Raw genomic sequence first — 24,438 nt, 5'->3', positions numbered from 1 at the left:
TGTTGAATATTGGTCTGACTACACACAAAAACTCCTAGGGAAATGTTGTACATATTCTTCCCCCGAGGCACTGTGTTTCAATGTAGATTCATTTTTTTAGTGCAGAAGAAGTTTTCATTAACATGTTTTTTAATCCTTTTTTTCCCTTTGCTTTCCCATCAAATGTATAGATGCATATTCATCTATATGTTGTTCTAATCATTTCCTAAATTTTTTTGTTTATACATTGGGAGGCTGAACATGTGTACAGATTTTTTCCCTCCTAATGTTTAACTGATTTACTACTTTATGATATATATGTGATCAGTTTCACAGCTGAATTAAAATAGTGATTATCAACCACTATATTTTTATATATATGACATAAGTTGAGCTCTTAAATTTTTCCATGACTCATGTAATCTTCACTTGTGCCAGAATCATACTTTTAATTATTTAATGTTTAATTACTAAGATTTTTTTCCACTGAAACTATAGAAATAATGCACAGAAATATATAAAATGGGTTGATGTCTCATATCATGAGTCTCTGATAATTTATTTTCTAACCATCAAGATTATACAGGCTAATCTTGCTAATCTATATCAAATGGGGGGGGGGGGGCGGGCCCAATGGGCTTTTAGCTGAATTTTCATTAACAACAAACTAATTTGGGGAGAATTAAATCTTTTCAACACTGATTCTTTCTCATCCATCAATATGAGATGTTATATGAATAAGTTTCTAAAAACCATGTTTTAGAAAATATTTAATAATATTATTACAGTACTGGTATACAAATAGACAAATGAAACAAAACAGGAATTCTTTCGTCAAACCCTAATTTGTATCCTGTAATTTTACATACTCAATACTTTACGTACTTTGATCTGTTCCTATACTTTACATTCTTTCATTGGCAGTATGTCTGCCCATCAGCACTGCTTTACTATTGTACCCCTGTAACACACAGCTCTAGTATCCTGTGGCCTACTATCTCTCCTACATTAGCCTGTCAGTCTCTGACATTCACAAAAGGAAGGCAAAGAAAACAAATCACCTCCTTTATTGACAGTTAAGGTATATCTAGATTTCCTCAAGAAACAGTGAAAAACTTAAAAAATAAGATATGAAGCCTTTATTTTGAATCCTTATTCAACTGATGGACTCATAGATTCAGATTTTAGTGGTCAAATGCAATGGTGGTTTATTACAGGAAAATCAGTGTAATACACTATTAAAATGAAGGAAAACCAGATGATTACCTCAACTGATGTAGAAAAAGCATCTGACAAAACCCAAACCTTTCATGAGAAAAGCATTCAACAGATAAGAAACAGGAGGGAATTTCTTCAATTTGATAAAGGGCATTTACGGAAAACCCACAGCCAAAATCAGACTCAACGGTGATGGCCTGAAAGCTTCCCTTTAAAGATCAGGAATGAGACAAAGACACTCACTCTTGCCCCTTCTAGTCAACACTGTACTGGAAGTTCTAGACAATCAGGCAAGAAAAAGAAAGAAAGGCATCCAAATTAGAAAGAAAGAAGTAAAATTATCTTTTTTCACAGATGATATGATTTTACATATAGAATAAGATCCACAAAAATACTATTTCAGCTAATAAACAAGTTCAGCAAAAGTTGCACAATATAAGATCAATACACAAAAGTCAATTGTATTTCTATAACTGGCAGTGAACAATCCAAAAAGGAAATTAAGAAAACTATTCCATCTATAATAGCATAAAATACTCAGGAATAAATTTAACCAAAGAGGCACAAGATTTTACAGTAAAAACCACAAATACTGAAAGAAACTGAAGAAAATTGAAATAAATGGAAATACATTCCATGTTCATCAATGAGAAGACTTAGTATCATTAAGATAGCAATACTTTCCAGAGCAATCTAAATACTCAATTCCTATTAAAAAAAAAAGTCTCAATAGCATTTTTTACAGAAATGGAAAAGCTAATGCTAACATTCAAATGGAATTTCAAGGCACCCCAAATAACCAAAACAATCTTGAAAAATAACAAAGATGGTGAACTCGTATCTTGATTTCAAAGTTTACCACAAAGCTACATGAATTAAGTAATTAAGCATAGTACTAGCATAAAGCTAGACATATAGACAAATGGAACAGAACTGAGAGTCCAGAAAGAAACCCACATATCTACAGTCAATTGATTTTTGACAAGGGTGCCAAGACCATTCAACAGGAAAACAATAGTTTCTTCAACTAATGGTATAGGGACAAATGCATAACCACATGCAAAAGAATAAAGCTGAACCCCTCTCTCACAGAATATACAAAAATTAAGTCAAAATGGACCAAGGACCTAAAATAAGAGCTAAAACTATAAAAATCTCAGAAGAACACATAGGGGTATATCTTCATGACCCTGGATTTGGCAATGAATTTCTTAGATATGACACTAAAAGCACAAGTAACAACAAAAAGCTAGATAAACTGGACTTTGCCAAAATTAAAAACTTTTGTGCATCGAAGGACACTATCAAAGCAATGAAAAGACAACCTACAGAATGAGAGAAAATATTTGCAAATCACATATCTGATAAGGGTCTAATATCCAAGAATACATAAAGATCTTACAACTTAACAAGACAACCCAATTTAAAAATGGGCAAAGGACCTCTATAGACCTTTCTCCAAAGATATACAAATGGCCAACACAGGAGGCTAGGCTCAACATTATTAGTTATTTAAGAAATGCAAATTAGGAATGCAAATATACTTTATATCTACATTAGAATGGTAAAAATTTTTTTAGAAAACCATGTATATGTTGGTGAGGATGTGGAAAAACTGGAACCTTCTTCCACTGCTGGTGGGAATGTAAAATGGTCCAAGCCAATGTGGAAAACAGTATGGCGGTTCCTTGATAAGTTGAAAATAGAATTACCATATGATCCAGCAATTATATTGCTAGACGCATACACAAAAGAGTTGAAAACAGGGACTCAAACAAGTACTTGTACATGAATCGTCACAGCAGCACTATTCACAAATGCTGAAAGGTGAAGCAATCCAAATATCTGTTAACAAAAACATCAAAATGTGATATATCCACACAATGGAATATTACTTAGCTTTAAAAGGAATGAAGTACTGATACATGATGCCACGAACTGGAGAAATGATGATGTGAATGAAGCCATACACAAAAGGTCATATATTATATAATTCCATTTCCCAGAAATATCCAGAATAGGTAAATCCACACAGACAGGAAGCAGACTGGTGGGGGCTACAGGCAAGGGCTAATGGGGAACGACTGCTTGACGGGTACTGGGTCTTCTCTGGGAGTGACAAAAATGTTTTACAACTTGCACAACTCTGCATGTACTAAATGCCACTTTACACTCTAAAATGGCTAATTTTATGATATGTGAATTTCACCTAAAAAAAGAAATCTCAATAGTCATGGTTTCTAAAGACAGTATATTGTTTCCCCTTGTTAAAGAGCTGAGTTTTACAAAATACGTATTATATGATTTCAATTACATGAAATTCTATAAAAAGCGAAACTACAAAACAGAAAGCAGATCAATGGTGGCCTTAGGCCAGGGATTGGGGAACTGACTGTAAAGGGGCATGAGGGAACTTCTCGAGTGGTAGAAATGTTCTATATTTTGACTGCAGTGGTGGTGATATACATCAATCAAAATGTATCGAACTGTATACTTAAAGAAAGTGTATTTTATTACGTGTCAATCATACCTCAATAAAGTTGGTTTTAAAAAACAGTCTTGATTACTCTTTAAAGGTCAGGGTTGGCATTTAATGTTAATCTACTTCCCTAGTATGATCAGAATGTGCTTATGATACCTATTAAGCAAACCGAGGCAGACGTTATACATTAACAATGGTCATAAACAAAAGGCATAAGTGCCAAATAACCTGAATACTAAAATAATGAATAAACGTGGTTGCTCACCAATTCTGGAAGAGGGCAAATAGTCCCAGTATTCATATACAATCCTTCGACTACAATGAAACGTCGAGTTACACGAGCCTTGCGAGGATTCTTTTAAAGCAAAAAAAAAATACAGACATTTTAAATTTCAGTAACTCCAAATAAAAAATCTGTTATGTGTTCTCTAGCACTTTCACTCTACAAGATTTATTCACCAAGATAAACAAATAGACAGTCAGACTAAATTAATTTCAAGCTCAAGGTCTGAGATGCTGTTATTTTGAGATGAATAACAGTGCTTTCTTCTCTCAGACATGTTTTCAGGTCACACAGTCAACTAGGAGGCCTCACACACAAACTGTTCAGACACTGAGAATATTAAAACACAAAGAAAACCCTCCAAGCCCAGAATGACTGGAAAGGGACCCAAGGGAACTTTCTGAGGGAGATGGGAATGTTTGATGTCATGCTGGGGGCCATGATACCTGGGCTACACAGGTGTAAGCGCTGGTCAAAATGGTGTAACTAAGACTTATGCATTTCAGTGTCTGTAAATTTCAGCTTAAAAGAACTGTAATGATGACAACAGCCCTCACCACAGGGACTGAGTGGGGGGCTGGATGAAGGTTCACATGCTACGAGAATGGCAGGATACTGAATGAAAACAAAGCTGGCAGAGGGGTACCAGGGGCTTCATTATACGACTGTTTCCTTTGACTGTGTCAGAAACTTTCCTAATAAAAATTTAAAAAACAGACAAACGCTGATCCCCTTGTCAACCAAAAAACAGATGAAACCCTTTTCCTTCCTTACTCCTCACTACTGGGTCAAGTAAAACTGGACTATGACTTCATCCATCCAAAGGTGGTGTGGTGGAGGGACTTGTTCAAATAACACATACCTTCCCACATCCCACTGACCTGAAACCGCTAATAAACCACTCCCATTGCTGAATCTGCAGATGTTCCAGGTATGCGGCGCTAAAAACATTCCATAGATAGAGCTTGCCATAACCTTTCTACTCAAAGGTTTCTTGCCTCTAAGCTTCTGTCTAATGAACAACTAGAAACTCAAACAGAGCTATTCTTTAAGGGGTATTTTAGAACCCACAGCTGTATGTAATGCTCAAAAAAGTGTTCCAGTACACAAACGTTTACACCATGGAGTTTTCTTGGTCATCTTTGCTCCGTTGTTAACTCAAACCTGAAGGCTGTGGGTCGGCTGAGAGGTCACAGATGGGAACATGGGGGCATCCTGCCTCTCCCTGCCTTTCGGAAATGAAGTGTCTTTCCTCTGATCTTAAAATATTCAATGAAGGAATATTTTATTCTCGGGGACATCCTTGGGAAATGGAAAAGTACAAAAAAGAATTTAACAAATGAGCTCGTCACACCACACACTGATCAAACTTGTGGCTTTGTTGTAAATACATATCTTTGTAAATTACCCTGTTCAAATCAGAATTTTACTGCAACAGTTTTAGGATGTGAGTTTTAAAAATATTCTTGTGAACATTTTCACATTATTTAATACTTAAACCATGATTTTAATGGAGATTTAATATTCCACCTTGTAGATATACCATAAATTATTTAACTATTCCCACAGTGTTGGATTTAGGTTGTTTCCCTCATTTTGTTTTTTTTAAACATCACATTGTGAATATTCTTCATTCTTTGACACTATTTCTGATTATCTTCTAAAGACAGCACTCTAAAGGGTACGGATATTTAAGAATCCTAGAATATATCTGCCCATTTACCCTCTAGAAAGGCTGTGCCAATTGAAACTCTCCTCAGTTACAGGAGGACCCTTTGTATCATAACATACATCAGTGTGGCACTGATTATTACCATAAGAAGTTTTCCCTAATTGGACAGGCAAAAACCCTTACCCTAATTTCTATAATTGTTAGTGAGGTCAGACTATTTTTCATTTGCTTAGTTATTTGTATTTCTTCTATGAACTGCTATTTTTATCTACTGTCTTTTTTTTAAAAAGGATTAAAATGGGATAAGAGAACTCTATATAGAAAAATGAAAAAATATATGAACCCCAATAGTTGAGAAATTGACAAAAAAAGTCTGATTCAAACCCAGACTAAGTTGCAATATTTTAATTCATTTTCAAAGGAAACATAAGCATCTAAGTAGAAAATATTTAAAAATTTAATATTTATTATGTTTGTGAAAACAAAATTAAAAAAGAATTATTTCTAAAAACCAAAATGTAAACTAATTCAGAGAGCCTACTCTTGGCAGGAAGATGTGGTATAAATTAATTAATAAAAAGGTAAAAACTATAAAATGGAAATAAATTTTAAGATAATTTTATTTCTTGTTACTCATTAAGAAAAAAAGTTCCTCGGATTATAAATCTTATAAAACACATACACAAAACATGCATATGTTGTTTTCCAAATTTGTGCAATGCTAACTTGGCAAAGTAACTCTACAGCAGACTGGTTCATTGGTCACACTTTCTAAGGCTGTGTTTTTTCAATATGGTAGCATTCTACTACTGAATCAGAAAAAGGGACATCTTTTTACAATTTGTAGGAAGAATTCATTGGTGGAACAGTCTCAATTTTAAGATTTTTCCTATAGATTTTTCTAAACTGTATAATTATAAAATGCTGCCTATAGCACATCTGCCATATAATAGTGGATGTCTATGCGTAAACACACAAGAGTGTGTATAATCATGAAGTGCTGCTCATAGGCCATCACCTAAACAAAGATGATAGAATCCAAAAGGAATAATGCAAATATCTGGAAAAATGTAAATTAACACAAAATTAAGGATGTGGTGAACATTTTTATCAGTTACTTCAGTAATGGATGAGTTACACTGGAAAAGTCCACTTGAAAGTGCTGTTTGAGGCAAAGGGTGTGGTGACTGGGTTCCCAGTATAATCCACACACACTGGTTCCTGCTGCCGAACTACGGACAAGAGCCACCTTCTTCACCCATGTTGTCGGGGCAAATAAATGCTAATTCTAACAATGATGCTTTGAACATGTTTCCTCTGTCCCACTGTCTATCAGAACAACAAAGAGCAAGTTCCACTCCCCTAATTCCCTCCCTGCCCCAAGCGGCTATGCAGGTGCTTGAGAAGAAATATAGACAGGCTGCAAGGTGGAAGGAAACCATGCTTGAGGCAGCTGCTTCCCACAGGGAGCAGCTGCTCCCCACAGGGAGCAGCTGCTCACAGCTCTGGGATGAGGCTGGGGAAGGGAGAAAGAGTCCCACTTTGTTCATAAATCCATAAATTAAGATCTGCTGCCACTGTTTCTTCCAGTGAATCGATACATGATTTATTCTGATATGAATAAGCCTACTTTGAATTCACTAAATACACCTTGTTAACACCCTAATGAGTTCTGGTGTTACTTCTGTAGAGTTGAGTCTACATCCCTCCACCCCCAAAATGTATGCTGTTTTTCTCTTCTAGAATACTGCCTAGAAAACCTTCCCCCAAATTTGCCATATATCGTTATGGCAATGATGAGGCAATTACTAGCAGACTTGGCTCTCTAATCTAAGGGACATTTAATAAGCAGGAACACCTTTATTTAATATCCAAATGTTATCCACAGGCAAGTTTTTGTGACAAATTACCATTTCATTTATAATTTAGCTGGTTAGAAAATACAAAAGAACTGTATAACTTTCTTCAAAAGAATCGTACCTTTTGATCTTCTATCTCTTGTTCTTTCAGCAGTCGCTCCAGGTCGTCCATATCATTATGGTTAAATAGCTTAATGTCGCTACGTGATGCCTGTAATCCCTTCTGAATGGCGAAGCAGGCAGCTTTATCTCTGCAAGGAAGAGAGACCCACCAAATTGGAGTTTAAAGGGTCCTGCCAATATTCCCAGAACAGGAATGCTTGCTTTCTGTATGTTGACCAACATCCATTTGCTAAACTGAACATGGCAAATACATAAAACACGTTTGAACATTAATACATTATTGTTTGCACTTCACTCTGTGAGTCTTTCCATATAACCACTGTATTGATTCTGTTCCAAGAAGCAAACTCTTGCCATATTTTGACTTCTGAGAAATCAGCATGCATCTTACTACATGGATGGCATATTAGTTTATTCACTGTGATTTTCTCTTTCTGAAAAAGAAGTGAAACACTGGTGCATCTCACCATCAGTGGCATCTCTGATTTGACTGGCCACCACTCTGTCATCGCTGTATGAAAAGGAATACTGGATTGTTGACCTTATATAACCCAGGGGAGAACTCTGAGTCATGCAGATTAAAACTTCAGTAAGATCTAAATTGAGTTAATTTGGCGGGGGGGGGGGGTGGGATATAGTTCTTAAATTAAGTGTATTACTTAAAAGTACACACAAGACTTCTACTTCTGACAGACATGTTTTCCCTACTTTTCTCACTGGGTACAACCAAAAATCCTGGACTTTATGTATAAGACAAACATAAGATGACGCTGAAAAATGGAGAGAAAAGTCAGACCAGCAAGGGATCTGAGAAATGACATGAAACAAGTTCCTGGATTTTCCTGACGTCAAGCTGATGCAGCTAGCAAACTGGAAATGCCAACAGGCATAGACAAAAAGCTCTGAAAAGTCTGTTCCCTGTAGCCAAATCGACAGGAAAAGGGGGCATCCCAGCAAATAATTATGTCTCTACTGAAGCTAAACCACAGAAAAACCTGGGCCCATCCTCTCCACTCTAGCAAAGGCTGAGATAGGGACCTAGACTCTAGCCCATATAAGGCCACAACAAGGGTCCCCAACACCCCTGAGGGAGCTGTCGGAGAAGGCAACCCGGACTGGATCTCAGCTGGATAGTAACATGTGACTTCCACTGTGGTGTTGTGAAGACCATGTGGAGAGACCCAACTTCCAGCCCGCTGCAGGAAGAGGCACTCTCCCCTCTCTACGCTTAGGCTGTGTCAGGGGAGGCTCAGATAAAAGTAAGACTCTCACCAACAACCAGCAGAAATGAAAATAACCCCACCTCAGTGTCAGTGCAGGCCCCGTGGGGACCCTGGACTTGTACTTCCAACTGGCAGTAATGAGGCAGCAGCAGCCCCCTGCCCCTGATGGAAGACTGTCAGAGAAAGCCAATTAAAACAGAAAGTTTAAATGAAGCATAAATTATAATATAATATGAAAATGTTCACGTTTCACTTGTCATACCAAGAATCAGAAAATATCAAACAATGAAAAAACAAAATGAAACAATTAACAAACACCAGTACTGAGATAACAGAGCTGTCAGGATGATCTGATGCTGACTTCACAGCAGTCATGATAAAAATGTCTCAATGAGTGATTATAAACAAGCTTGAAACAAGTGAAAAACAAGAAGCCTCAGCAGAGAAAAGGAAGATACAAAGAAGAATCCTGTGGAGATATTAGAATTGAAAAGCAAAACAGTCAAAAGAAAAAGCACAGTGGACGAACTCAGGAAGCAGAATGGAGAGAGGAAAGAATCCGTGAGCGGAAAGATATAACAGTAGAAATCAAGTCAGTGTAAATGGCAGAGGGAAAATAGACTAGAAAGAACTGAGTCTCAGGAACCTGTAGGACTACAATAAAATATGCAACATTCAAGAGTTCCAAACTCCACTTCTGTGGAGTTCCAAAGAAGAAAATGAGCATGGGGCTAAAAGGTACATAAAGAGATAAAGCTGAAAACCTAGAGATTAAAGAAGAGGCTTAAAACTATAGATTAAAGAAGTTGAGTGAAATTCTTGCAGGTAAACCCAAACAAATAAATGCCAATGCAATCATAGTCAAACTTCTGAAAACTAATGACAGAGAAAAAAGGCCTGAAAACAGCACAAGAAGGATGACATCTGATGTATAAGAGAACAGCAATTTGAGTGACAGTGGATTTCTCATCAGAAAACAGGAACATTGGAAAAAAAAGTCACAATATTTTTCAAATACTAAAAGAAAAGACCTGGAAGAATCCAAAAGAAAAGATGCTGAAAGAATCCAAAACTAGCAAAAATACCCTTTAGGAATGAAGGGGAGAAGACATTCTCAGCTGAAAAGAAACTAAGAGAATCTATCCCAAGCTGACCTCCCCTAAAGGAATGGCTAGAGAAAGCTCTCCACATAGGAATAATAAATAAATTAAAGAATCTTAGATTATCAGGAAGGAAGAAAGAACACTGTAAAAAGTATGAACAAACACACACAAAGGCTCTTCTTCCCGAGTTTTCTAAATTATTTTGGATGGTTAAAGTAAAAATTATAACACTATCTGATGTGGTTCTCAAAGTGTTTACAGGAAATACTTAAAACAACTGTATTATGAACAAGGAGAATAAGGGGATGTAAAGGAAAATAAAAGATTCTATAATTGAACTGGTAAAACGAAGATACCAGTAGAATGTGATAACTTATGTGTACATATAATATACTTAGAGCAATGACTAAAAAACTATAGAAAGAGACACACTCAAAAACAAATAAATAAAATAAATAAGATAAATAAAAATGGAACTCCAAAACACATTCAATTTTCCTGAGAAAATCAGGAAAAAAAAAAAAAAAAACAGAGAGAAAAACAAGAAACAAAAAATAAAAATTGGGAGATTAATGCTCTCATATCAATAATTACATTAAATGTAAATGGCTAAAATATATAATTTAAAAACAGAGGGTGGCAGAGTGGATTAAACATGCTGCCTGTAAGAAATTTACTTCAAATGTAAAGAGGTAGTAAGGGAATATGTGTGTGTGTAGTTTTATATATATAGTTATACACTATATATATATGTTAAATACAATAATATAGGTAGTATGTATGTATATATATATACACATACATTTACGTGTACATATATGTGTGTGTGTATATACACACGTGTATGTATATATATTTACATATAAAATAAGTATGTGTGTATGTACATATGTGTACATGTGTATATATATATATTTATACATATATATATAAAACACAATAAGTATACCAAACATTCAAAAGGGAAAGCAGAGTGCCTATGTTAGTAAGTGATAAAGCAGACACTGAAGCAAAGAAAATTACTAGAAACACAGAAAGAAATTATATAATGATAAAAAGGGTTAATTAATCAAGAAAACATCCTAAATATGCACAAAATAACAGAGCTGTGAAAGATAAGAAACAAAACTGATAGAAGTGAAAGGAGAAACAGACAAATCACAACAACTGACAGAACTACCAAATGGAAAATCAGTAAGGATATAGAAGAACTCAAAAACACTGCCAACCAGGAAGACCTAATTGTCATTTATAGAACACTCCATTTAGCAGAATATTCTTTTCTATTTAATAATAATGACAAAAAAAATTTCTCTCAAAGGGTAAATAAAATTTCATATGTAAATTACTTTTTGTCTCACTAAAACTTTTATAGGTAGAAGTATACCTTAGGAAGTCAACACATTAAACTAGCTCTCTCTCAGTAGATTAAAAGATAGAAGTGGCAAATGAACATTTTGTACAGATTTTTTTGGGGCTGTTAATTTGCATATCAGTGACTTTTTAAAAAGGAAATTAAGCACATGTGTCCTATCATGGAGTGATACCTTCTCACTGGTGTCCTCACATAGCCTTTTCTCTGTATTTGCCAAAATATTCTTTTTTAAGTGACTATGGAACATATTCCAAGATAGGCCACATCATAAACCATAAAAAACCTATAGCAAATTAAAAATTTCCAAATGCTTAGAAACCAAACACACTTCCACATAACCCATGAGTCAAAAAGAAAGTCTAAAGGAAAATAAAATGCAAAAATTAAATGAAAATGAAAATAAACACATCAGAATTTGTGGAACACAACTACAGCGGTGATGAGAGGGAAATTCATAGATCTAATACATTAGAAAGGAGGAAAAGTCAAATCAGTAATTGAAGTTCCCTAGAAAGAGCAAAGAAAACTGAAAATGAGCAGAAGGCAGGAAATGATACCATAAATCAGTGGAAATGAAAACAAAAATACAATGTAGAAAAATCTATGAAACAAAAAGCTGATTGTCTGAACAGATCAATAAAACTGACAAATTTCTAGCAAGAATGACAGAAAAGAGAGTAGACAGAAATCACCAGTTAGGAAGGAAACAGGGGTCTGCAGGATGCTACACATACAAATTTGACAATTTAGGAGAAATGGATCAATTCTTTGAAAAACACAAAATACCTCAAGTCACTCAATATTTCAATAGCCTTATAAGTACTAAGGAAATTAAATGTATAGTTAAAATACTTAAAAAAAAAAAATCTCCAGGCCCAGGTGTTTTTACAGAATTCTGTTTTGGAGAATTCTACCAAACATATAAAGAATTAACAACAATTTTATACAATTTCTCCAGAAAATAGGAGGGAACACTTTCAAATGGGCTTTATGAAGTATTACCTTGATGTCAAGCCAAAGTCTAAAAACAGTAAATACAGCTAGTCATCAGGGAAATATAAACTAAAAGCACAATAAACTATCTTTGCACACCTATCAGAATGACTAAAATCTTTAAAAAAAAAGTGACTACAGAAAATGCTCCTAGATCACTTATACAGTGTTGATGGAGATGTAAAATAACACAGCCACTCTGGAAAAGTTTGACAATTTCTTAAAAAACTAAATGCATGATACTTTATGACCAGGAACTGCATTCCTTGGTACATATCCCAAAGAAATGAAAACTTATGTTCACAGAAAAACCTAACATGAATATTTACAGCATCTTTATTTGTAAGAGCCCCAAACTAGAAACAACTCTGACGTCCTTAACAGGTGAATGGTTCAACAAACTGGTGTATCCATAGCATGGAATATGACTCAGCAATTAAAAGGAACAAACTCTTGATTCACACAACAACTCTGTGGAGAATCTCCAGAGAATTAATGCTAAATGAAAAAAGTCAATCCTTAAACATTACCTATTGCATGATTACATTTGTACAACAAGCCTGAAAGGATGAAATTATAGAAATGGAGAACAGGTGAGTGGCTGCCAGGGGTTAAAGAGTGGGTAGGGTAGAAGAGACATGGGGGTGGCAACGTGAGGGACTGTCTTGACTTTATCAATGTCAGCATCCCAGTTTTGAAACTGTATCACAGTTTTGTAAGAAGTGACCACTGGGGAACACTGGGTAAAGGGCACAGAAAATCTCTGTGTTATTTCTTACAAGTGTACGTGAATCCACAATTATCTCAATATAGGACATTTCATTTGAAAAGGGTACATAAAGTAATAGAAAGACAGAGTGACAAGGAAAGACTTACACATACAAACAACCATTGTTCTGAGACCTACTGGCAAAGCATTCTCACTGTTTACTACAAAAGAAAGAAAATAAAACACTGGACATATTGTCTGTGCCTAATGAATTTATCGAAAACAATTTATCAAACAATTTACTAAACACAATTTTTACCTCTAGTGTCCCTACTTTCAAATGAATTTCAGGTGGAATATTTAAAATTATGTATACGGGAATAATTAAGTTGTCTAATGACTCACTAGAAACTGAAGTTTTAAGACACCAGGCATAAGATTTGAAAGTGAATTTAGACTAGGTTTCCTAGCAGTGAAAACCAAAAGGACAATATAGTATTTATTATCTGACAAAGGAAGCATACAAGTTCAACTGTAACTGTAAATTTTTTCTGGACTTTAAACTCAAGAAGGAATTTATGGTAGGGTTCTTGTATAAAGTGATACTGGATGACACTGTAGTTTTCTTTAACCGTGCTTTACTAAAAACCCAGAAACACTTTAAATCAGTGGCTCTCAAATTTGTGATGAGTCTTTATTATTACTGATTTTTTAAACTATGCAAGAAATTCATAAAAACATTCATTTTCATGGTCACACTGGGAAACAACTCCACTCAGGTCCAGGCCATGTGTTGCAGCGCTCTCAGGTAACTGCTGCAGGGCTGTGGGGAAGAATGGGCCACAAGCGCCCTGAAAACCCAGGGAGAGTCAGCGCTGCAGCGTGTGCTTGCACTTGTTGCACTACAGGTGCTCCGACAGTGAGTGGGAAGCAGTAGGACAGTACAGGGGCTCTGAAGTCCCGTCACTTGGACCACCCCCCTCTTTTGAGCTCCAGCCTCCATTCATTCACTCACTGAACTACTATTTACTGAGCACTACTAAGGAGCATGTGCTATCTATCCTGGGCAACGGGCTGTTCAAAGTGCTGTAAAAGAGCAGTGAGGGTGAGGCAAGATGAGCAAACAGCAACGGTGTGTGTGCGCACACACACGCGCACACCCCCGTGTATGTAAATAAGGGAGGCCTGAGACACAGAGTGATTCTGACAGCCATGTGAGTGCCTATGTGGTCACAGGTTCACAAGGATACCAAACTCCTCTGCTGTAAAATTTTCTCCACGTGTAGCAAGGGGTCTTGACCTGGTCTGAGAGGCTGGGAAAGGCTTTCCTGCAGAGGTGGGATACGTGCAGGAGGAACAGGAATTAAGCAGGAGGTGAGAGGAAGAGCAATACTCTAGGCATAGGGACTTGTAAACATTCAAAGGCCCTGAGAGGAAACTAGCATATAAGGCTGGTAAGGCTATACAGCAAGACCACCTAAGGGAAAGTGGTAGAAAATGAGCCTAAAACAGTAGCCTAGAATGCACAAGATCGTAATAAGAACTTGGATCTTTATTTTAGGAACAATGGAGGCTCTTAAATGGAGTGTCTGGCTAGTGTTAAAAAGGAAACGAGGAAACAAAAGTTAACCTGAGACCTAAAATTAACAGAGTCATTTAATAGTCTCCTCAAAAGATAACAGAGGCTGGGGCGAGCGGCAGGTGTTTCTGATGGGTGTAACCAGCTGCCTGGGCTATGCCAGCCCTCACTCTACTCCTCTCTGCTCCTCCCTTCCACAGTAAACAGCAACACCATGCATCCAGTGCACACGTATGCAAGCATGCAGATTTGCTCCTGGAAAGTTAAGGACTTCCTCAACTCCTGACTTCTATGTTCTTAACAAGCCATGAAGCAAGGTCAGTAGAGACCAGGAGCTGCAGCGAGGGTGCTGAGAAGTGCAGTGACTTTATCAGGTAGTATGAGTGACTATGTGGGTCATGACCATGGACTCACAAGGATACCACGCTGTCACAGAGCTGCATAGGGAAGGCAGAGGGCTGACCCCTTCTGCATAAGTGTGGTATTCTTCACATCATTAAATAAAATCATAATGGCAGATAACCAAGTACCGACACCTTTAGGCATCCTTGCAGTGGAGGTCTCACTAATTCTGTAGAACTACTTGGCTGGGTGACTATATATTTCTTTAAAGATGAAAAAAAGAAAAGTCAATATTATTTTAGGCAGATGACCTCTAACAAAGGAATTCTGTAGGAGGGCCAATATTATTTCCAAAGGAGTTCTGATGAGAAAGGTAGGTAAAGGTTACTTACACAAACACAAGGTCCCCTCTCTTAGAGTAAGCAGGGATAGCACTGGCTATGGTGGCAAACCCATACGAGTATATAATGGCTTCCTCCGTCTTCATAAATTTTGCCAGGCGGTCTTCCAAATCCAAGTGCACATCTAGTTCAAGAGTAAAAAGTTAAATGGTTAAACCATCTTCTAATTCTTTTTCTTTGACTAAAGAATAAAGAAAATAACATAAGCAGTTTAGCTCCTAATACTGTCACCTTGTGGTTAAAATGTAATTGTTTTTAAGATACAAGTTATATAATATCTACTAAGATAATTCTGGGCCAGAACTATTTCTTTACTCTGTGAACTGAATCAGCTATTCATTTGTCCATAAATATGTGACTGAGACAGCTTTGACTCTGGGTTTTGCTTTTATATCACTCTAGCAATAAGAATTCAAGGCCCAGTACCTTTGCCTGCTTTAACCTCCCTCAACGAACAATACTGAGGCTTTACCAATGTATGACATTTATTTATTAATGTCTTTTTGCATTTTAGCAGAAATGACCAAACAGGCATTAAGACAATTGTCAACCAGATTTTAAAAGGAAAAGAAGAAAGAAAAGTAGTTAAGTTAAAAAAAACCACACGTACTCTGCATCAAGAGACAGAGACTTTTTCAATTGGGGTGGTCACTCCTCTAACAGTCTGTGTCAGCACTTAGTTGTGGCACCTGCCATCACTCTGAAGGACTGAGTTTCTGTCTGAATTTCTTTTTCAGTGTAGTGGTGTATGGTACAAAGAGAAATATGGTCCTTTTATGGAAGCAGCTTAAGAAGAATCTTGATATAATTATAGGGATACATTGTAATTATTAAACTGGTATTTTATATCATGGTTCCATATAGCCTTTGACCTTCCCAGGCTAAGCCATGAGGCTTCATGCCCTGGGATGGAGGGACCAGCAATGTCTAGAATAAATAGTGCACCAACTGGCTGTGAACCAGAAAACTTCAAAAGGTCTTAAAATGAGGCATTACCCAAGAGAGAAAAAATTTTTTTAAATTTCCTTTACCCCTTTTAACTACAGCAACACCAAGCCTGGAGAACTAGATCAGAGTTTTACCACATGCCCTGCTCAAGGAGAACTTAGAAATTGATACAGGAAGTATGCAGCCAGCCCTTCCAGACTTGGAGCTTCACAGGAGAAAGGAGGTACTCAGAGGAGTAAAGGCAGACTTTCAGTCAGAGCCGTGGCATGTCCACTGAGGGGAACTCGGAAGCGTAGGCAGTGGCAGGGGACCCAGACATTCCCCAGCGAAGGGTAGTGGAGAGGGGTGGTGGAGTGGGCTGATGACCTGGCAGACCATCCAGGCCAGATGTCAAGGACCTGTGGGTGGGAGCAACTCTCCAGGAGATCCCTTTGGCATCAGCCTTCCCTCCAAGTATGCCCCCTCCCCACCAGAGGGAAAGGGAAACGACCTGAAGGACTGAGATGTACAAAAGAAACAACTTAACCCAGCTGGGTACAAAGCTGGACTCTGAGTGGACTAAATACTTCAATTGTAAGAGACAGCGACCTGGTTAATTGTAAAGGGTAAGATTTCCACCACCTTCCAAGGAAGGACAAGTGACTAAGATCAGTTCAGCAATAGGAATAAACAACTTTTTAGAACATTTGAATAAAGTCTAAAATCTGTAAGCCCATTTACTGATTTATCAGAGGCAAGCTAATCATATTGTGATGCTTTTTAACTAGTAAAAGATAAAATTAAGAATTATAAAAGAGGGACTTCCCTGGTGGTCCAGCGGTTAAGAATCTGCCTTCCAATGCAGGGGACATGGGTTCGATCCCTGGTTGGAGAACTAAGATCCCACATGCTGCAGGGCAACTAAGCCGATGTGCTGCAACTACAGAGTCCATGTGCTCTAGAGCCTGGCACCACAACTAGAGAGAAGCCCGGCGCGGCAATGAGGAGCTTGTGCACCGCAGTGGAGGATCCCACACACTGCAACAAAGTCCTGCGTGCTGCAACTAATACCCGACACAACCAAATAATAAATATTTTAGAAAAGAAATACAAAAGATACAACTTCACAAAGGACTATACTTTTAAAAGGTAGTTAGATGAGGGCTGGCCAACAATCTCAGTTAACTCAATAGTTAAACAAACATTTAGTAAGTATCACATAAAGATACTCTGATAAGCACTGTATCAGGAAGAAATATAGGGTTTCTACCACTTGACAAAGTGAGACAGCTAAGACAGGCATCTGGCAGCTGTCAACAGAGAACTCAGGGCCAAGAGGGCAGATACAAGGCTAAGCCTTCAGTCTCCCATCCTGAAGCACTTAGGTCCCTTCTACACTCAGAACTACAACACATCCACAGTGACTCCTGACTAAAGACAGAGGTCCTTCAATTGTGAACAGAAGGCTGCTGGGGTGGAAGCCAACTACTGAGTGAGAGATGAGACGACACAGAGGGTCCAAATTCAACCCCAATTTGATGGCAAGAGAGGTACAGTGAGGAATTAGAAAATTTAGCAGCAATATCCAAATAATAAAATAAATCGAAGCCCACTTCATTTGTAGACTTCTTAAAGGATGATATAGAATTGTGAAAATGAACTTTTTACCCCATTCCAATCAAGTAATGATAAAAAACTAGCCATGCTTCTTCCCATTTATAAGTTAAAATGTGTACCAACATAGTCTATTACATAAACACATGAAATACCACTTGATTTCCATTACCAATCAGATATTCATTTTTATAGAACTGACACTTTCATCAGATGAACATTAAATAATCATGAGATTTCACAATAACAATGTTTGGAAGAATGTATCCCGGTTGATGAAAATGACACCAAAGGAGTGCTTAACTCTTCAAGCATCAAATCTGTGACAGCAACACCACCAAGTCTGAGGACCTGACCTTGCTCCTGACTGCCCTGCCTTCCACGGAATACGCTGCCAGGGAAAGCGTTCGGGAAAAATCAGGCAAGAATGAGCAAAGCACTAGAGAACCAGCTCCCTCCACGCAGCTGAGCACAGGCGTGTCTCAGGCGTGTCTTCCTTTTCCTCTTTGTTAGTGCTCTCTGAGCACCCTCCCTACAGATAGGTCCCCCACCACTCTGCTGCCTCTCACTTCTGATCAGACAGGAGGGCTGGTCCCCTGTAGGAGGCCTCCTTCAAATTACAATGCTACCTCTAAATTGGGAATTATCTACTCCAAATCTCAACAATTTAGCTAGCAGACAGACAACCCAAGCCACAGTGAATTGCTTTCATTCAATATCTCCATTTCAAAAGAAAAAAAAAAACAAGCTATGGATACAGACAAGCTGTTTTTGCCAACTACAAAAAGGGATTTTAAATCAATTCTGTAGCTCTAAATGACTCTCTTCACTGATTAGCAGTAAAACACTCTTGGTTTTGTTTTAGGGCTTTAGAGTTAGCTACCCAGCTGATAAACATTCTGCTAGTATTCTCATTATACATACTCATAACCATTTTTATGTCATTGCCATAAAGTGGTAAGAAGAATCTCTCTACAATAAATCGATGACTTATTGGTTCTTGCCTAGTCCCAAAAGTTTAAAAAGATGGGCCTTTCCTCCTCCTATCTGAAGACACTGGGTTTTAGTTGACGTCAGCCTTGCAAGGCAGGTTTTGTGATAGGCAAACACAGATAGCTGCATAACTTCTTTTGATGTATGATAGCTACTCTGCAGTGAAGAAACTCGCAACCCAAGGGCGGGGCAGGCAGTAAAAAGAAAAACTGCCAGGGCATGTTCTTTGCCTTTGGATGTCTACCTTCTGTGTGTATGATCCATTTCAACAATTAGTGCCAGCGATTTGCATGAGTCATTTTCTAATTCACTGCTAGGAACCAATATGGTGGGCAAGAGGCCATGGAAGGAGGTGACCAGAAAGCCTCCGTGTCTTCTCAGCGCCTGCTGCCCCTTCTGGCCCCTGCTCCCTCACCAGAATATAAAGATGGGAGGCAGGGCCAGTGCAGGATGCCCCATATCAAGCACGGGGCCTGGCCATGGCAGTTATCACAGAGGGTTCAGATCTGGGCTCCCTCATTGCCAAGTGTGAACCTGGACAGGCCCAAAACTGCTTTGTGCCTCTCAGGTCCTCCCTCTGTCAAATGGTAACAGTTGTACTTGCCTCAAAGGATTGTTAGGAGAACTGCAAGAGTTAATGCTTATAAAACACTGAGAACAATGCCCCGCATGGAAAAAGCAACATGCTGGTTGTTCATTCAATTAAATCAGTATTCGCAAAAAAATTTTTTTTTTTTTTTTTTTGGTGGCATGTGGGATCTTCCTGGAGCAAGGATCGAACCCGTGTCCCCTGCACTGGCAGGTGGATTCTTAACCACTGCGCCACCTAGAAAGCCCCTGTAGAATTTTTTTTTAAAGTATTCTTTTAGAAGGAAAAAAGATATGCTATCTTCTAATTAAGTTATCCAAATCCTGGATATTTAAGTGCTATCTTAAAGTCACTTGTTCAATTTCGTATTTATCAGAATAAAAGGAGATATTATGACCGTCCTGGTTGTTTTTCAGAGGAAAGACCATAAAAAAGGCCAACTTTAGAACAGTTCAAAAACAACCAACTATAATTTCTCTTAAGATCTCCATATTTTTGCGTTACATACTTTTTTAAAAATCCCTTGAGACTTGGACAATTTTTCTTAAAAGTACAAATATCACCTATGTACTCATTAGAACATAAAAACAGTGCTGAATGTTTCCCAGAATGTTTTCACATACAGTATCTTGTGGGATTCTGACCAAAATGTTCTAAGCTGTGCAAACAAAGATCATTCCCGGCCTACACTGTGAAAACTACAATTCCATGACTGGTAGGAAGAAGCGGCAGATCGAGGAAATTTATGACCAAATGCCCTTCCTACTAAAACATGCAGTCATGGTCCGACAAGAGAGAAAATATTTTTTAAAATAAACGAACAATTGTGACTACTGGCTCTAGAACACAATTAAATGCCACTATCGCTCACTATGAAACCCTGCCACTAATTGTCTTTTGATTCAGTTTAAAGAGCCAAGGGACTTCCCTGGCTGTCCAGTGGTTTAGACTTCGCCTTTCAGTGCAGAGGGTGCAGGTTCAATCCCTGGTCAGGGAGCTAAGATTCCACATGCCTTGTGGCCAGGAAACCAAAATATAAAACAGAGGCAATGTTGTAACAAATTCAATAAAGTCTTTATATAAACAGTCCAAGTCAAAAAAAAAAAAAAATCTTAAAAAAAAAAGTAAAAACAAAAACAAAAACCAAAGAGCCAAGCAGGCATTATATGTGCAAAGCAGATCCCAGGCATAAGGGATAAACCACATGTAAATGAGAACTGAATGCATCACAAACACAACAAACAAGGAGGTTCAACAAGAGAAGCTATCAAGGTGCACTGCGACCCCATTAGCCTTAGAGGAAAGGAAGACTCCACAACCTGATAAAAATCACTTGATTGATCCTAAAATATACATTAAAACAATAAGATGAGAAGGTGGAAAAACTTTGATCCACACAGTCCTTACTATTTTAAGAACCTGCTGGACCTTTCAGAGGCAGGAGAACATTTAGTCTAAGAAACTAGAAGAATTTTAATTCAACTGTCAATTTTCTGTGTTAATCATCAGCTATCATTTAATATGTTACTACGAAATAATAAACAGAAAATGTTTTAATAAGGAAATTTACTTTTCCAATAACTGATTTTCATTCATTATCTGAGAAGTTTAGAGAAGAGCTAAAAGAAGGAGCACTTTCATCCCTGAAAATAGATGCCTGAGTGATACTGATACTTCCAGGAAAAGAAAAAGACAAAATTAAAAGCAACCTTTTGGTGGGCCAGGGAAAGAGACTCTACCCTCACAAATACACAAGCTATTAAAATGAGAGGAAAGCGGCCTTCACTTCTGCTTTAATGCTCAGTGCAAAGGGCAGATGTACCCTAAATATTTAGAATAATTTACCTGTATAGAGTATTTTAGAGATTTAAAGTATAGCCTTGGCTGACATCAAATAGCTTCTCTGAACTTATCTAACACTGAAATTTCAAGGTAATTTAATACGACTACAATAATTTAAGTGATTAGTTCCCGAATAAGGAAAAATGTAGAAAATACCCTTTGCAAAACCAAAAAGTAAAAATACATACAATATACATATAAAGAAAGAAAAGATGAGAAGCAAGTGTGGACAACTGTTGAAAACGAACAAAACAAGTTTATAGGCAGGAAAACGTACTCAGAAAACACGCACATTATTCCGGGCTGTAGGTGTGGTATCTTATTATAAAACCGTCACACTGCAAATCAACTTAATCTTCAGCCTTTGTCCAGATACCACTGTCTGTTTGAACCTTCAACTACATTAGGATAAGGATGACACAGTGACCAATACTAGAGTTCACAGAGGAGCTGATACACAGCTATGTGTTTGTTATGTTGCCTCTGGTGGCCCATTCAGACACCTGAAAGATCAAATCCATTTTAAATTTAAAACAAATTCGAACAGTGTACCACATGTATGTGGTATGCTGTCATTTTTATAAAACTGGGAGGAAAATGTATGGAAGTGGTTTGCACACACCGAAAAAAGTCTCTGGAAGAATTAACAAGAAACTACTGATAGCAGCTGTCTTTTTTGGGAGATGGAATGGCAGTGAAGACTTCACTATCTCTTTAAACCTTCTGAGGTTTATATCACTGACTGAATTAATCAAGAAAATTAACTTAGGATGGATCAAGAGGGTTTTATGGAAAGTGAAATAAGTCAGACAGAGAGAGACAAATACCATATGATCTCACTTACATGTGGAACTAAAAAACAAAACAAACAAACAAAATAGAACAAAATGAAAACAGACTCAGATACAGAGAACAAACAGGTGGTTGCTAGAGGGAAAGGGAATGAGGGGTAGGGAGAATTAGGTGTAGGGGAGTAAGAGGTACAAACCTCTAGTTATAAAATAAATAAGTAATGGGGATGTAACAAACAGCATAAGGAATACGGCCAATAATATTGTAATAACTTTGGGGACAGATGGTTACTAGACTGATCACAGTGACCATTTCATAACGTATGCATGTCAAATCACTATATAGTACACCTGAAACTAACATAATACTGTATATTTCAATTTAAAAATTAATTTAAAAATCATTAATTTAAAGACCCCCCCCCCAAGTGGGGAAGCACATAGCATCCTGTAACACATATTTCAGGTGAGCCAAATGAAAAACGGACTGGGCAATCACAACAACACATCTCCATGGCTCTGGGAAAACTGGTCTTGAAGATTTGCAACTTTTTTTTCACTAAATTTAGCAATAAATCTCGTATCGGTCTTCTCAGATTAACTCCTGAGCAAGAGCCAAGGCCACACATGCAAATAAAATCTGCCAGAAAGAGAGGCTTTTAAGAAAGCAATATCTTTACCCCAGCAAGCAGGTCATGGAAAGAAAGCCTTGTAGATCAGATCACAACAAACAATCCTGATAAAAAAAAAATGCCTTTTCTAGTTTCCTAATTCTTATCAAGGAAATAATACCCTACCAATAAAAAGCAGGCAAACAGCTCATGTTTGCACTAGGCTAGAGGAAAGAGGAGGACTCTGATCTGAGCTCTTTTAAGTCTTTGATCTTGCCATTAAGACTACAAATCAGGACACATGTTTTCTAGTTTTAGGGCTGAAATTAATTAACTGTGTGACCACGAAGAAGTCACTTAACCTCTCTGAGCTTTCTATTCCTCTTCTGAATAGCTGGGATGCTGGAATACAAGATTTTAAAGATCCTTTCCAGCTGCAGGATTCTTGGACACCAACTCCCAACACCTGTTTCCAATATAAACAATTTAACCACTAAGCTAGCTAAGGGATAAAGAAAGGTGTTTCCTTAAATGAAAATATCTTAACTAAATGAAAAAAACAAAGACCCAAAAATGAAAATGAGCAGAGAAGACAAAAGAGAGACTTCCCTGGCCCCACTTTCCCCATCCTGACATTTTGTAAACAAGAACGCTATTTCCAATAATATACTCATCTGAACAATTCTTTAACATTTTTGAAATTTTCAGAAGCAAAGAACAATACACATTTAATAAAAACCACCATAAAATTCCAGGGTCTTCTTTGATGGCTCTGACTTAGGAAGTTCATAGTCTCGGAAATCACACTCTCATCCTAATATGTAGTTATTAGCCCATCTCCAGGTCATCCACACACAAGGAAATCAATGATCCTTTGTCTTCATGCCAGAAAGAAAAGGGCTACATAGTCCATAACCCTCCTTGCATCCCTCAGATCTGTTCTCACCTTCCTCCTGGCACGTGGTGGCTGCCCAGCTAGAACACCTTCCCAGGCCCTCTGCTGGGAGGCATGACTTGGGTTACGTTCTCACCAATGGAAAGTGGGCAGAATGATGAGCGACACCATCTGCCCGCCTGGACAGGTACCACTTCCCTGCACTCCTGCTTCCCCATACTCATCACTTGGCTTCAGCCACGCAGACAAGCATGGTGCCCTCAGGCCTAGAGCAATGAGACAGGGAATATCTGGGTTCCTGCACGGCTACATAGAGCAGAGCCACTCACAACCAGGTTCTTCCCCTTATAACTGCCAGGCACAGCAACAGTCTCCTCACACTACTCTCTTGGGGCAAGCGCAACAAGAGCTCAGGCTTCGCCCTACTGAGACAGTGCCCCTTAGGTACCTATGGCTCTTCTCCCCAAGGACAGTCAGCCCCAGGCCAACGCATCTCCCACCAATGGTTTCAGACACAAAATCTGGAAAGTTCACCAGCCTATTACCACAACTAATTAAGGATACCTTTTCCAAAGAGTTTTGAAATCAAACTGAATCAATCCTTGGAAGCAGCAGTCTGAAAAATATGACAGAAAACGTACCAAATGTGCCATAAAATCCTCTAGGTCCACAAGTCCCCACACCGTACTTCTTTAGAGATGCCAACGCTGCTGCCTTCGTGAAAGTAAAAAGAAAAAAAAAAAATCAGATTGTAATAATATATCTTTAAGAATTCAAAAATGACATTTCCTATTCTTTAACCCACATAGCTCCGCAGTCCCCTGGCTTTTCTTCC

General features: G+C 37.8%; 1 protein-coding gene across 3 annotated transcripts in view; it reads right to left on the bottom strand.

Annotated features, from left to right (window-relative positions):
• The window catches only part of SPTLC1 (serine palmitoyltransferase long chain base subunit 1), a 57,442-nt gene that overhangs the window by 15,995 nt on the left and 17,009 nt on the right, over positions 1-24,438 (bottom strand). For all 3 annotated transcript variants that reach the window (XM_057722124.1, XM_057722126.1, XM_057722125.1), the window contains exons 5-8: positions 24,245-24,317; positions 15,333-15,465; positions 7,615-7,744; positions 3,945-4,034 (exon numbers count right to left, since the gene is read on the bottom strand). In XM_057722124.1, coding sequence (XP_057578107.1) covers positions 3,945-4,034; positions 7,615-7,744; positions 15,333-15,465; positions 24,245-24,317 — 426 coding nt within the window. The remainder of the gene's footprint in view (positions 1-3,944; positions 4,035-7,614; positions 7,745-15,332; positions 15,466-24,244; positions 24,318-24,438) is intronic.

This window comes from Hippopotamus amphibius, chromosome 2 (assembly GCF_030028045.1).
Source record: "Hippopotamus amphibius kiboko isolate mHipAmp2 chromosome 2, mHipAmp2.hap2, whole genome shotgun sequence".
NCBI classification, from domain to species: Eukaryota; Metazoa; Chordata; class Mammalia; order Artiodactyla; family Hippopotamidae; genus Hippopotamus; species Hippopotamus amphibius.
The sequence above is the reverse complement of the archived record's forward strand: the minus strand, read 5'-3'. Positions and strand labels throughout refer to the sequence as shown.